General features: G+C 41.5%; 2 protein-coding genes across 2 annotated transcripts in view; both read right to left on the bottom strand.

Moving 5' to 3' along the window:
* The window catches only part of LOC311230003 (phosphatidylinositol 5-phosphate 4-kinase type-2 gamma-like), a gene marked incomplete at its 3' end in the record, with an annotated part of 75,376 nt that extends 71,619 nt beyond the window's left edge, over positions 1-3,757 (bottom strand). Inside the window, 2 exon segments of the mRNA XM_084316131.1 lie at positions 3,271-3,368; positions 3,680-3,757. Of these exon segments, the coding sequence (XP_084172257.1) occupies positions 3,271-3,368; positions 3,680-3,700 (119 nt within the window). The 5' untranslated portion in view covers positions 3,701-3,757.
* Positions 3,758-12,006: 8,249 nt separating this feature from the next.
* On the bottom strand, positions 12,007-15,606 carry LOC311230429 (insulin-like growth factor-binding protein 6). The gene is made up of 4 exons (XM_084316703.1): positions 15,161-15,606; positions 14,503-14,537; positions 14,268-14,387; positions 12,007-13,820 (listed from the first exon to the last, which is right to left on the bottom strand). Exons 1-4 carry the CDS (start codon positions 15,486-15,488, stop codon positions 13,707-13,709), a joined length of 597 nt encoding a protein of 198 aa, XP_084172829.1. The 5' UTR covers positions 15,489-15,606; the 3' UTR covers positions 12,007-13,706.
* Positions 15,607-15,937: the final 331 nt, after the last annotated feature.

Raw genomic sequence — 15,937 nt, 5'->3', positions numbered from 1 at the left:
CCGGTATATTCACCGGCCTTATTAGTCACCTTTCCAGGTGCTTCTCATCCTCCTCATTGGACATGCACCTAGTCAAATGGTTGTATCGTCTAACCAATTACAACTAACGAGCTACAGTATGAACTCTCAGTATCCAAGCACACCACAATGGCCATAATAGTAGTTTGATGGTCATTTCGGTTTACCGCGGTAGTGGTAAAAGTCATGTATCGCCATGGTACCACTTTTGTACTTGAATAATACAATAATAATAAGAATATACCAGCATATACTGTAATCCTTCTATATACCAATTTATACACCTGCCTATAACTCCGTATGATAGCATGTACAGTAATGCTGTATATACCGTATGTATATTTGTTCTTACCATATATATATATCTATTTACATCTGTCTGTACATGCCTGCAAATAATTGTTTTTACATATCTGTAGATACTATATCTATATCTGTACATATCCCTTACCTACTCTTACTAGTTACACTGCTGGCCAGTATGACTTACTACCATACCATACCTGTATCACTGTACATATTAATACTACAACTCTACAACTGTATACATCTGATTAGCACTATTACTCAGTGGTACTAATTTATATATTGTATATCCAGTTTAATCACATGTACATTGTATATTAATATTGCACTTTACTGTTATATTTGCACTCTGGTTGGATGCCAAACCTCTTTTCGTTGTACTGTACTTGTGCTGTATGACATGAGTCATTTGAATCTTGTTCTCTAAGGGTAACCTTGGTTTTTCTTGAGAGGAAAAAAACAACTGAATGATGCCTCCCAGCTCGGCCAGTGGGTCATTCACCAGTGCCTGAATTCCTGAATGGATTAAGAGGGATTGAGAGAAAATCCATTCTGACTCACTGGGTGGTTTGTGTACAAATTATACTGTCATTGTGAACCCCATAGCAGAAATATTACACAATTAACACATTGAACTTAACTTTAACTTGTACCTAAACGTGTGTTTTGTACCTTTTTTTTTTTAACTCTTTGTTTTATTATATACATTGTTTTTATAATCTAGGTTATTTTTATTTTCTCTTTTCGAGAACTATTAAGAATGTCTGACCACTAAGTGTGACTCTTAACCACCAAAGCCTGCACAGACTACAACGTATGACATACTGTATATCATGCCAGTGGTACCTTGTGTATACTGCACATTGTGTATAGTCTTTGCTTAGTCATTCAGATTCATTCAATTCTTTATTGCCTATATTTATTGTAACGCATAGTATAACCGATACGGCATACAGACCCTCATCTGCACCTTTGTTTACACTGTTTATTTTTCTCATATTTTTATATTCAGAGTTAATCATATTGTTTACACTGTTTATTTTTTCTCATATTTTTATATTCAGATCTAATTCTATTGCCTATATTTATGTATTTCTACTATTACCCTGCCCATACCTGTACCTCCCCTCCCCATGCTGCTATGATGCCCGAATTTCCCTACCTCCAGAGAAATTACTATTAAAAAGAACAAGAGTGATGTAGCCTGCCAGCAATCAATGTATCAAACTGCCTCCTCTATAAAATCAACGTGTTTTACTTCACTCACTCAGAGCCGTGGAATTCCAAACTATTAATTCACCACCGGCACCATGTCAGCAGAACTTTATAAGTATAATGTAAGGTTGTAGTGCAAAAGTGATATTTCACTGTATACTCTGGCAAATGACCTACAAATGGAGTTAAAGTCTTATCTCTGTAACATAGCATTACTATTAGGGTACTACGACTATGCTTGCACCTCATGGTACCAAAGCACCTCAAAGGCACTAAAAACAAGATTACAAACATCTCAAAACAAACTGGTCAGACTACTGCTTGACCTGACTCCTAGAACCCACCTCACCCCTGCTGACTTTGACAACCTAGGATGGCTTTGAGTAGACAACAGAGTACAACAACTTGCAATGGGCCTGGTCTACAAGATACACTACACGACTAAGGTACCCATGTACATGTCAAAATACTTCCCAAAGGTCAGTGAATACCACGACCACAACACCAGAGGGAGCTCCACAAATCATGTTAAACCCAGATTCGGCTCAAACAAGGGACTAAACACGTTTAGCAATTATGCCACATCAATGTGGAACGCCCTACCCAAAGCTGTAAAGGAATGTAAATCACTACCCACTTTCAAAACCACTCTCAAAGAGCACCTACGGGAGACTGCAATTCAAAACTGGCCCCTGTAAATGTCCTAACCCAACCCCCTCCAATGTACAGTAAATGTCCTAACCCAATAATACACAAGACCGTCTTCTTGGGACCAAGTAAGGTTTCGTCGATAATCCAATGTACAGTTACCCCCCCCCCCCCACCCACCTCCAATGTACAGTTTCCCACCCCCCCCCCCCCCTCCACCCCACCTACCCAACCTCCTCCAATGTACAGTTTTTTCGTCAAATGTATATACTCTCTTTTTTAGACTATTTTTGTATCACAAACAATACTGTATTTGTAAATCTGGTATGGCATAATCATAAATGTATAGATGTAGCAGTATTGTCTATCTGTATGTCATCACCAACATCTAAGAAGGGAGATCCCCCCTTGAATGGCCCTTCTAAGGTTTCTCTCCTCCACACTGCCTGTGGAGCTTTTTTCCCTATTGTTAGGTTTTAGTGAGTTTTTCCTTACCTTCGCGTGGGGTATGTCTGGGAGTGCTTGCATTCTTTCATTTATTTGCATTCATCTAAAAATGTTTGGACATTATGGTGTTCCTGTTCTGTTCTTGACTTATTGTTATGTTTTCTTCTTGACTTGTTTAAAGAAGATCTGTACGGCCCATGGGGACATTAACGTGTGTTGTCGGGCCCTATAAATAAATTTGATTTGATTTGATTTGATGTATGTCATATTATGATGAATTGAAAATGGGGGACCCTGATGTAAACAAGACGAAAGTCTTTCTCTGGTCTGCATCCCCTTAACAATTGTGTGTATTGAGCTGTACTGTATTGTACCCATTCTGCAATCTGTTAATAAAATTTTCAATCAATCAATCAATCACTGTTGCATTTTTTTGGGCCCAAAATAATTGGCTAGCGTCCTGGCTATATTTCAAGCTTCTGGGGGTCTATTGCGAATCCTGACGAGCATGACAGACCAATCTTGTGCTGCACGATCATACAACACGCATGATGAAATGTCTAGCCCCGTTATACATCACTATATACTGTATAGAGATTAGGCTCATTGGGCTCCAGTGGAGGGGCAGCTGCCTACTTGTTGAAGAGATGATTGTTGACTTTGATCTTGGTGTTGGCTTTGAAGTCGTCTGGAAGTAACATCACAGGCACTGGAACGTGGCTCAGGTCATTAATCTGCAGAAGAACATGGACATACAGACTGTCAGACACCAAATAGTTCTCATTTATCGACGCACGACATACACACACACACACCAAAGAGTTCTCATTTAATTTATATCGATTGATTGATTGATTGATTGATTGACATTTTTATTAACAGATTGCAGAATGGGTACAATACAGTACAGCTCAATACACACAATTGTTAAGGGGATGCAGACCAGATAAAGACTTTCGTCTTGTTTACATCAGGGTCCCCCATTTTCAATTCATCATAACACACATTCAGTAGTACACACACTCAAACACACACGCCGACGTACCGAGTTATTGACTCCCCACATGAACACGCTTAACACGGGATCACTCGCCCGAAAAACCTCCACTTTCTGCTGCACGAATTGTTTCTTCTTTGACTTCCTGCGAGCCAGAATGTGATGGAGCGGGTTCGAGGTGTCGCCGGGTCTGGGAGAGGAAGCCATCGCACTGGAGGAGTCGCGCAGAAATTTGTTTGTTTCCACAGGTGCCTCCTCGTGAAATATACACGTCCCTTTCCGTCGTAATCTTTTTGTCCATAAACCACCTTTAAGTAGCTTAAAGTTCTCCGAACAGTGGACGAAGTGAAGTCGTACCGGTTGGCAACTGTGAGATTGCGTCGCAGCCTGTGGTCCAGTGCGCAACTTTAATTGACGGTAAAACGATAAACAAATGATCCATGAGCCTTGTCAAGAAGACTAGGGCATCTAGGCATCACCATTGTCCACTAGCACGGGGCTCCACCCAAAATCTGTTTAATTAATGCATCATCAACCAAATCAATCCATCCTATCTGAGACAGGAGAAAGGTCTATACTATACACTGTATAGCCTAATATAATAGTCTAAGCTCTTAGCTGGTATTGTATTTTGCTGCACGCTGGGGGGGGGGGGGGGGGGGGGGGGTCAAGAGGTTAGGCTACTTACAGTAAGAGCATGTTATGATGAATTGAAAATGGGGGACCCTGATGTAAACAAGACGAAAGTCTTTCTCTGGTCTGCATCCCCTTAACAATTGTGTGTATTGAGCTGTACTGTATTGTACCCATTCTGCAATCTGTTAATAAACTTTTCAATCAATCAATCAATGCGAGTTTCGTTCTCGAGTCTAGTTGATATGTGCCTGATACAAAGACCTGCCTATCACTGTAGAGACAACAGGTAGGCTTCTCTATAGTTTTATTTGGTTTGATATTAACTATCTATTATCTATCTCCAACACAACAAACATACAAATCACAGTAAATACACATAAATAAACGAGTCTTGTATTCATTCATAGAAAAACAAACAAGGATGAGTTGGAGAAGGAGCAGAAGAAGGAAGCACAGCTTGTCCTGCCCCTTTCTTAAATCAAAACGTTCTCTGAGAGCAACTATCTATAAATCAAATCAAATGTATTTGTAAGGCCCGACAACACACGTTAATGTCCCTATGGGCCGAACACATCTTCTTTAAACACGTCAAGAAGAAACATAACAATAAATCAAGAACAAAACAAGAACACCATAAGGTCCAACAAATTTAAAATAAATGCAAAATAAATGAATGAATGCAAACACTCCCAGACGCGTCAATACTTTTACCAACTAACTTGCATTTTTCCGCGATCTGATTGGCCACTGACATTTCTGGTCATGTGACATCTGCGCCAATCGTGTGACGCCTGTTTCTATCACTGGTTAAGCTTAGGCACTCTTTCGAAGTTGGTTAAGGTTAGAGTTTGTCTTAGAGCAGGGCGATAGAACACCAGCCCTGATTCCAAACTCTAACCTTAACCAACTTCGAAAGAGTCGCCTAAGCTTAACCAGTGATACTGATATAACTAGGCGTTAGGTAGTTTGCAGGCTGTTAGAGGCGGAAATAGGCGCAGAAACAGGGCGCACATGTCACATGAGCAGACACGTCAGTGGCCAATCAGATCGCAGAACGCGGAACTGGAAGTTTGATGGTAAAAGTATAGACGCCTCCCAGACATACCCCACGCGAAGATAAGGAAAAACTCACTAAAACCTAACAATAGGGGGAAAAAAATGCACCACAGGCAGTGTGGAGGAGAGAAACCTTAGAAGGGCCGTTCAAGGGGGCGGGATCTCCCTTCTTAGATGTCGGTGATAGTAGTGTTGCAGACGGACAGTTGGTAAGCATGCACTCATGTGTGTAGTGAAACTATAGTTCCTCATATCTGTATTTGTCTATCAGTGCTTTTTTTGTATATGTTTGAACTGTGCAACATTATTGCTCTGTTTCATTTACACTTGTAGTCCATTCCATAAAGCTATACAAACTGAAATGCACATGCTTCTAGTTGACTATGCTCCTGAAACAAAGACTTGCCTATCACTGTAACAGGCAGGCTAAATATGTGGATACGGATCAAGAAAGTTACAAATAGTGTATTGTCTATAGACAAATCAGACTCTTGAATGAATGTGAATGTATCCCGCAATGATATGGCCAAAAGATTATAATCACAGATCGGGGGCTTTAAAAGTAAAATGTTATACAGTAGTAGTAGTTGTTATTATTATTCTACGCACATTAGCCTATATTTAAAATGATGTAAGAAGTTGTTTGTCTTAAATCTCACAATGTAAATGCATTTACCCTCATAAATATGTTTTCTATATCTGTAATCTGATTACAGTTAACCTTCTTTTTTTTTATCAGATTACTCCCCAAGAGTGTGTGTGTGTGTGTGTGTGTGTGTGTGTGTGTGTGTGTGTGTGTGTGTGTGTGTGTGTGTGTGTGTGTGTGTGTGTGCATCCAGGATGGTGACATTAGACTACTTTCTAAATGTTATGATTGATGCCCGTATCAGTAATCCTTGAATCTCAATGGTGATTTAGGTGAACCTGTTGTCTGTGGTTGCTTGCTTCATCCTTTTTTTTTTTTTAAACTTTGACCAGTCAGCTGGTTCTTTTTAGCGTTTATCGCTTTTTCTGGTCAAGCATGACCGACAGAAACAGGTTGAATGGGATATAGATCGGGGGAAGACACTCTGAGAAAATACGGCGAGTCCGGGAGTCGAACTCGTGTACCCCAGATCCGTGACGCGCACGGTTGTCCCCGACGCCGAAATAGCGCCGAGATACGCGGTGAGCTACTGGAGCTCCCTGCTTGCTTCATCCTTAAAGAAACACGCCAACATTTAGGGAAATTAGCTTACCGTCTTCTCCAGAGACAGACAAGAAGATAGATACCAGTTTCCTCTCTGTGCGTTCAGTAGAAAGCTATCTGGCTGCACGTTAGCCTAGCTAAGCACAATGAATGGAAGCGGACATGGCCGGTTAGTCTAGGCATTGTCCAACTAACACCTCTCCCGAAGGCTAACCGGCCATGTCCGCTCCCATTCATTGTGCTAAGCTAGGCTAACGTGCAGCCAGATAGCTTTCTACTGAACGCACAGAAAGAAAACTGGTATCTATCTTCTTGTCTCTCTCTCTCTCACAAAACGTGAGGGAAGAAGACATGAGGGAGGAAGACGTGAGGGAAGAAGACGTGAGGGAGGAAGACGTGAGGGAAGAAGATATGAGGGAGGAAGACATGAGGGAGGAAGACGTGAGGGAGGAAGACATGAGGGAGGAAGACATGAGGGAGGAAGAGGTGAGGGTAAGACATGAGGGAGGAAGACATGAGGGAGGAAGAGGTGAGGGTAAGACATGAGGGAGGAAGACATGAGGGAAGAAGACGTGAGGGAGGAAGACGTGAGGGAGGAAGACGTGAGGGAAGAAGACGTGAGGGAAGAAGACATGAGGGAGGAAGACATGAGGGAGGAAGATGTGAGGGAGGAGGAAGACGTGAGGGAAGAAGACATGAGGGAGGAAGACGTGAGGGAAGAAGACATGAGGGAGGAAGACGTGAGAGAGGAAGATGTGAGGGAGGAGGAAGACGTGAGAGAGGAAGACGTGAGAGAGGAAGATGTGAGGGAGGAAGATGTGAGAGGGAAAGACGTGAGGGGGAAGACGTGAGAGGAAGATGTGAGGGAGGAGGAAGACGTGAGAGAGGAAGACGTGAGGGAAGAAGACGTGAGGGAGGAAGACATGAGGGAGGAAGACATGAGGGAGGAAGACGTGAGGGAGGAAGACGTGAGGGAGGAAGACGTGAGGGAGGAAGACATGAGGGAGGCAGACGTGACGGAAGAAGAAAGACATGAGGGAGGAAGACGTGAGGGAGGAAGACATGAGGGAGGAAGACGTGAGGGAAGAAGACATGAGGGAGGAAGACGTGAGGGAAGAAGACATGAGGGAGGGAGGAAGACGTGAGGGAGGAAGACGTGAGGGAAGAAGACGTGAGGGAGGAAGACATGAGGGAGGAAGACATGAGGGAGGAAGACGTGAGGGAGGAAGACATGAGGGAGGAAGACATGAGGGAGGAAGACGTGAGGGAGGAAGACATGAGGGAGGAAGACATGAAGGAAGAAGATGTGAGGGAGGAAGACGTGAAGGAAGAAGACGTGAGGGAGGAAGACATCAGGGAGGAAGATGTGAGGGAGGAAGACATGAAGGAAGAAGACGTGAGGGAAGAAGACATGAGGGAGGAAGAGGTGAGGGAGGAAGACGTGAAGGAAGAAGACGTGAGAGGAAGACGTGAGGGAGGAAGACGTGAGGGAAGAAGACGTGAGAGGAAGACGTAAGGGAGAAAGATGTGAGGGAGGAAGACATGATGAAGGAAGACGTAAGGGGACCTTCCTACAGTGAAATATCACTTTATAACTGTAATGGAACAGTTTGAGTAGTCCTGCTCTAATTCCCTCAGTCCCTGGTCATGTGAGAAAGATTGTTGGATTAAGAGACTAGAGAACATAGCCTTACTTCCGCAGAAACGTTACTTTTGGTTACAAAATGGTCCAGAGTCTCCCAAGAATGTTTAAATGTTTGTCATATGCCCCATGTAAAGGCCTGTGTTATAGACACATCAATCACTATGGAGATGTGCATATGTGTGTGTTTGTGTGTGTGTGTGTGTGTGTGTGTGTGTGTGTGTGTGTGTGTGTGTGTGTGTGTGTGTGTGTGTGTGTGTGTGTGTGTGTGTGTGTGTGTGTGTGTGTGTGTGTGTGTGTGTGTGTGTGTGCGTGTGTGTGTGTGTGTGTGTGTGTGTGTGTGTGTGTGTGTGTGTGTGTGTGTGTGTGTGTGCTAACCAAGATATATTTGCACCAATTCATGATACAGTAGAGCTATAGGAAGAAACAACCAAGCCAAACATCTTGTAGGCTTCTCCACAAATGAGAGCCCTTTGGGGCGTAAGATTTTAAGCAATTAAAATTTACATTATGAGGGAGACAAAATCTGTGAAGAAACCCCCTCTAACTAAATTCTACTCAGAGATAAACATCGTATTAACAAAAAGCTTGAAAAGGATATACAGAATATCTTAAAATGATAGAAATGTTCTTCAATGTCACCTGTGTAATCAGTCTGTTTGTGTTCGTGTGAGCGTATTTTTGTGTGTATCTGTCTGTCCTCAGTCATCGCAAACCACAGGGCTGATTTGGATGAAACTTTGCACATAGGCTGACAGCAGGCCAAGGACCAGAATACAAGTCGATCCAAATCGGTCAACGATAAGTATTTTATTTGAATACATTTCCATCATTGTCCATTGAAATACATATTCAGTATATCCATTAACTCACTGGACTGTCAGTGTAATATTTATTTATTTGCACTAGCACTATTGCACTTGGGACATTGATGGTATATTATTATTATTATTGAGGACATTGGGACATTGATACTATATTATTATATTATTATTATTATTATTATTATTATTATTATTATTATTATTATTATTATTATTATTGACATTATTATTTTGCACATGCTATATTTTATGTTTGTATGCCAGTGGTGATGCTCCAAACTAAATTTCATTGTACCAACAATGACAATAAAGATTCTATTCTATTCTATTCTATAAAGTTACACCTTTTGAACACAATAGGGCGATACTACACAGGTTCGCTGTTCAGAGATTCCAGTAATAGTGAACCTATCGTCATTGATATACCTGTGCATTAAAAAAATATATTTTCCCAGCGTTGTAATAGAGTAACAGTGCAATAGTGTAATAGTGTAATAGTGTATAGTAGTGGAGGTCTCATGGTTTTTACCACTTGCATGCATTTACATTTACATTTACATTTAGTCATTTAGCTGACGCTTTTATCCAAAGCGACTTACAAGTTCTGTATGACTGGTGTTTCCTGTGGTTTGTCTGCTTTGTCCTTGTTGTGGACATGCAGAATGGTCAGGTACATGGTAAATGGACTGCATTTATCCAAACCACTTTACACATTCACACACTGACGGCGGAGGCAACCATGCAAGGTGCAGAGTGTCTTGCTCAAGAACCTTCTGATTACCAGACGACGGCTCTGCCCTCCTGAGCCGCTGTCGCCCCCGGGGGTTTTAGATTGCATTCGTCACAGCAGGTCAGACCTCTGCATTCCACACTCATGCGTCCGGCCTTCAAGCATCCAAATCATATCCGTTTGCTCAATACAAAGGGGAAAGCTATTCCTGCCCCTGGCCTCTTTCAAGAAGACGATCTTCACATTAGTAGACGATGGAGACGGGGTCAATTATTCGGACAATGCCGACCGAACGACACGCGTGAGCTACCAGGGTCTAGCCAGCCTATTTCCCGGCACACAGGATGTTGCAGTGGGCTGCTTTGACTGCCTCGTTTCAGCTCGCCTTCGTTATACTGTAGTGTTGTAGTCGAGTCACTAAATCTCGAGTCTCGAGTCCCCCGTGTTCGAGTCCGAGTCCAAGTACGAGTCACCAAAGAAGAGCCAGAGTCGAGTCCCCATTACCCTAGTCCGAGTCCAAGTCATCAAGGTTGAGTCTACTCAAAGAGCTGACATACAAATAAAAAAAGGTCTACAAACTACTTAACTGACGGGCACATTTTTCAGAAAACGCCTGAAAATTGCATACCCAAAGTAATCTGCAATTTATTATACTTAATACGTATAGCACATGCATGAGTCTGGTCTCTTTTGAAAGGAAACATTCTGAACTTTCATCCACAACAGGAAGAATCACTCTGAGTGCTTTTTAAATTTTGAAGTTAAGTTAAGTTTTTACGTTTTTCTTTTTACTTCCATTTGAATTATCTTGCAAACAGAGGCCTCTTACAGGTTCCAGCTGATAGGTATGACCTGGACACCACAATGGGTCCATAGCCTAAAGCCTTATCTAGTACAGGTCCAAAGTTGATAATAATACCACAGAAAATGAGTGTTTTACACAACTTTTTATAATGGTATATGTATATCTATGCGTTTTTCCAAAATGGCCACTTGGAGTCTCCAAATACAAGATACAAGATACAACAAGATTAATTTATTGCCACACAACCAGGTTGGTGGTATTTGTGATCGGTACAGAGTGTATTGAAGCTCTGCAGTACATAAAACTGGAACATAGATACATTTACCCCCCCCTGCTTCCCAGCTAAATAAATGGCCACTTGGAGACCCTATGTCTCCAAACGCTATAACTCTTGAACGCTTCAACGTACAGTCAAAATCTCTGGCTCTAATGAAAGGTTACACATAGTTACACATTATTCATAATAAAAAAATAAAACAATTATAATAAAAATATATATATAATAAAAATATATATTATAAGAATTATTTATTTTATGCGAGCACAGTGACAATCTTAGCTTTCAAGCGATGTATTGGTTCATTGGCATAAAAGCATTGGATCGCCTTAAAAACGAGGCCGCGAGTGCATAGGTGCCGGTGACAGTTAAGTACATAAATGACACAGTGGTCACCATTTCAAAGGGAGTTTATTTGTGACACAATAGTCAAACAAATGTACTAGCCATCAATATATTATGACAAATGATTAGGGCCTATTACAAAAGAATTACTGTATTTATCAATTAACAAGTCAGAGTCTGCACCTTCAAGTCCGAATGCAGTCAATGCTCGAGTCCAAGTCTGAGTCATCAGTGCTCAAGTCCATGTCGAGTTATGAGTCCTGAAAATCTGTCCTGAGTCCTGGTCTCGAGTCCTACAACACTGTACCAGAGACACTATGCGTTGAGGAAACAGAGCGGAGAAATCCGTAACACTAAAGATTGACAACAATTACTTGCGAAAAAACTAAATGCATTCAGAGAAAACGATTAAATGTGATGTGAATGTTGAGTAACGTTATAATTTACCGAATTCTGAGGTAAAGTGTGAGTTTTGGAGATGTTTTAAATTAATCTCAGGAATCAGGAAGTGAGTGGTTGCCATGGTAACTAAGGTAACGTAGAAGCCTTTATAAATAAAAACGTTTTTCTATCACAACATTTTTATATTTGACCACATTAACCATTCTGTGTTGTCAGTAATTTACCTTTGATTTCAAATATGAAAGAAAAGCAATGATATGTATGACAGATTATTAGACATGGATGACTCCACACAAGAAATAGGGTTCTCTTGTTAGTATCGTTAGCTCCCGTTATCAAGATGGTGGCAGAGTGAACCGTCTCCCTTTTAGACAGACTTTGATTATTATCAGGCAAAAAAAACTTTTTCACAGCAACATTTTTATTCATACATTTTATTCAGTCATTTACATAAATAGAATGGCAATGATACAGTAGTAAGAGTTCAAAGTAAAAAAAACAACATAATATAAACAATAAAACACAACAAATCTATAAAAAAACATCAATATAGACACTTGAATTGAATATTTGATTAATATTATATGTATACAAAATAATTAGCATATACTTTTAAAACATACTGTATAAAACACACTGCTACTTTATCAGTCAAAAAAAGGTCCTCAGACAATGTCCCTGCCCGTAATGTCAATCCAACAATGAGGTCTTACATGTGCATACTATAGCTACTGTGATATTTTGGATACTAGCTTATGGTCTTAATCGGGATAAGGTATTAATATGCATCTTTATCACAATACCCCTGCTGGACCAGTCAGCAACAATGGGGAGTAGTTTCACTACATGTAATTAAACTAGTAGTTATTTTTTGACATATTGAGTTAACAACTCAAACGACACTCTTGGCTGGAGGCTGTTCTTTTTTTTATCACCCTCTCTCTGACCAACCCCTCCCTGTTGCACAAGATATTACATTCCGATACGCTGACAGGCTTAAAACTATTGTGACAGTAAGGTCGGTAAATGGTCTGAAAACGTGCCAGTTCAAGATAAATAAGTTTTAAATTAACATCTTATATAAAAATCCAGTTTTACCCGTTTTTGCATTTATTTCTGTAAAGAAACCAGAATTATTTGGCATTGGTTCATATCCAACTCGCAGACAGCTATATTGAAGTGAGACTTTCAACTGATCAAATTTTTTGCAATCACGTCACTTCTGTTTTGTGTTAGCCTAAATTATCATACTTTTGTATTGCATTGCAGATGTTAACTTTAGTTAACCAAACTATATTTTCCTTGAGGGTAGCTTTGCTGTAGTTCAACTTCTTCTAATGTGAAGTAATTGGTCGATTGTAAAACGATGCCTTCAGAGTAGCTTCCCCAGCGCTGCCGGTCAGAGCCATGGAAAGCTACGCAATGCTACATCCTTGTACCGTCTTTCACTAGTACGTATGCACTCTGCTACTAAGGAATCTACCTTGCCTATATTATTACCTACTATGCTAAACATGCACTCAAGTCTGTAGTGCTCAAGTTCAACACTGTTTGACGAACAATCCTACTGACCCTTAGCTGCCAGAGTTGTACCCTTCCTGTTGACTTGTTGTACGGAACTTGTAAGTCGCTTTGGATAAAAGTGTCAATTTAAATGACTAAATGTAAATGTCACCCGCATATTGAATGAGGCTGAGTGATGAGTAACTCCTTGGTCACGAGTACATTATCGTCAGACTTTGGCACTTAAACATAAAGTCTGAACTACAACTGTGGCGTAATACCCAATATAAAGCAATAGCCGTATTGTACAGCACCTTGCAGATTGTGCAAAATCAATCACACCTCCGCACACACCAGTGACCGAGAATGTGCTCAAAGGCAAACACGTTTCCCTGCTTTTCCAGTATAAATGAGGTGTATATATTATATATATTTTGTATATGTTTTGCTCAACAGAGGGCGCAAAGCGGCCGATTTACTATTTATCTCAGGAAGGAAGCACATGGCTCCCTCTTGACAGACTGTTGTAACGATTGGCCTGATATAGAAGTAGTAAGTATTTGCCTAAGGAGTATCCAGCAGTTTTAGAAGTTCTAATTGCCTCCTTTGACGATAGCTTCCTCTTCTTCTCCTCGGTGCTCGGTGTCTCTGCCTCGAGGCCGGTCCTCAGGCACTGTCACAGACCAGGGGGCCCTCCTGTCTGGTGGGCGAAGGCATGTGCAAGCCGCTCTGATCTACGCACCAGCAGCGGCCCCTCTGGGTCCCCCGAGACGACCAGCACTACACGGGGGGAACATACACAACTGTGTTTTACTGCCGCCTGTGATCAAATAGGATTGATAAAAGCAGCTGCTGCAGTTTATAGTCAATTAGATTCGATTAGATTCCAATGTATTGTTGTCATCATACAGCACAAGTACAGTACAACGAAAAGAGGGTTGGAATCCAACCAGAGTAGCCAAATGTAGCAGTAAAGTGCAACAGTAATAAACAATGTACAGGTGATAAAACTGGGTATAAGATATATATATACATTAGTACTACTGAGTAATAGTGCTAATCAGATGTATGTACAGAGTTGTAGTTGCCACATATATATTGTGTGTTGTATGTTGTATATTGTATAAGTTGTGTGTTGTATGTTGTATATTGCATAAGTTGTGTGTTGTATGAGTTGTACAGTATGTTGAATTGAATGGGATTGAGGTGACCGTTGTTCAGACTCACCTGCTTCCGTTTGAAGAGACCTTGCTGGTCACAGTTGGGGATGTAGACGCTGCGATCTGCCCGGATCAACTGTGTGTCAAAACCTTTGAGAATTCCGATTTGCAATCTGCGACATGGAGCCTATAGCGGGAAAGAGCAGGAAGATGTCAAGTGACGATACATAATCACGATTTGGGTTATTATTAGTCTATTGATTCTGTAAATCATTATGGGTAGTGATGGGGAGGAACTTTACCGTGTCTGCAGGTAGATTGCCACTTGCTGTTGTGTCTGGGTTATAGAAGAAAAAAAACAGAGTTTAACACTGTGTAATTAATGATTACATAATTAACGACAAGAATGAATAATAAATCACATAATTGCAGAGGCAGAAGCAATTGTCACATTTTGTTCAAAAGGTATAACCTTTTGACTGTATTCTAGGTAAATTCTTTATAAAAGTTTCATAACCAGGATACTTTATAGATTATCTGTTATCTATTATCTATTATGGTGGCATTAGAAAGATGAACATAGTGTATGTGCTCACGTCATATACGGAGAGGTGCACTACTTGTATTATCACCACCACCATCATCATCACCATCATCCTCATCACCACTACCACCACCACCATCATCATCATCATCATCATTCGGCTTGACTATTACATAGAACCCCTCCTTCACAATACAGGCAGAATGATGTCATTGGTACCTGTTGTAACCTATATGATGCAAGCTCATCATATTTCACACACTCTATTTAAATGGAAAATAACTTGAGTTGGATGAATCATATGGTGTCTGTGGTGGATTCCGTATCTCTACCTAACCTAACCTGTGACTAAAGGTTACTCAATGTCTTCAAACAGGGTGTGTGTCCCCCAGATCCAGGTAGCAGGGGAACCTTACCTACGGTCTGGTTCCTCTTGGTGGCGTTGGTCCTGCTAATGTTGCTACAGCTGCCCCTGCCTTCCAGCAGAGCGTGGAAGGGGCTGGGGTGGTCCTCTGGAGCCGTGCAGCGGAGCCCCGGGGCACAGCTCAAGGTGTAGACCCCACATGGCTCTCCCGTGGCCAGGACAGTGGTGTCGAGCTCTGCAGGCCGACGCCTCTGCGAGGGGGTCCTGGTCCCCTGGTGTCCCTTACAGGCGGGGCACCCCCTGTCGACGGTCAGCGTCCTCGAGCTGGACACTGCCAGCTGGAAGAAGAGCAGGGTCAGGACGTTTTGGTGCCAAGACATCTTCACTCCGGTTCGTTGTTCAGTAAACAGGATTGATGGGAAAAGTCCTTAATATTATTGAACGCCGTCTGAGGTGAATCGTTAGTTTGCCTCTCTACTTTCTTTCTCTATTATTTGAGTTGAGTCCCACTGACTTTAGCCTGTAGTAGATGGGAATTCCCTCAAGCTAAGATAGAGCGATAATGGCAGACCGCCACCACTGACAGCAGCTTTTAAAGAGCTGACACTTGGGAGGCGAGGTAGGGGAGGGGAGGGGGCATGAATGTAATGAGTCTCCCCTCTTGTTTCCTGGTTGCTGAGCACAACGCAATTTCCCCTTGTCTCTGACACACGCGCACGCACACACACACACACACAAACACACACTTACTTTTCTGCTTCCTTGTAATAAGGATAATAACGGTTCCTACCACAATAGAAATCACCAGAGATTGCTGTGTGCTCCACTG

Source organism: Notolepis coatsorum (assembly GCF_963971535.1).
Source record: "Notolepis coatsorum genome assembly, chromosome: 6".
In the NCBI taxonomy this organism is placed as follows: Eukaryota; Metazoa; Chordata; class Actinopteri; order Aulopiformes; family Paralepididae; genus Notolepis; species Notolepis coatsorum.
This window is presented reverse-complemented; position numbering and strand designations above follow the sequence as displayed.

Coding starts and splice junctions, on each gene's coding strand:
- LOC311230429 (XM_084316703.1), bottom strand. CDS start 15,488: ATGTCTTGGCACCAAAACGTCCTGACCCTGCTCTTCTTCCAGCTGGCA. Junction 14,538..15,160: donor CAAGAGGAACCAGACCGTAG/GTAAGGTTCCCC, acceptor TCTATAACCCAG/ACACAACAGCAAGTGGCAAT. Junction 14,388..14,502: donor GCAATCTACCTGCAGACACG/GTAAAGTTCCTC, acceptor TTCCCGCTATAG/GCTCCATGTCGCAGATTGCA.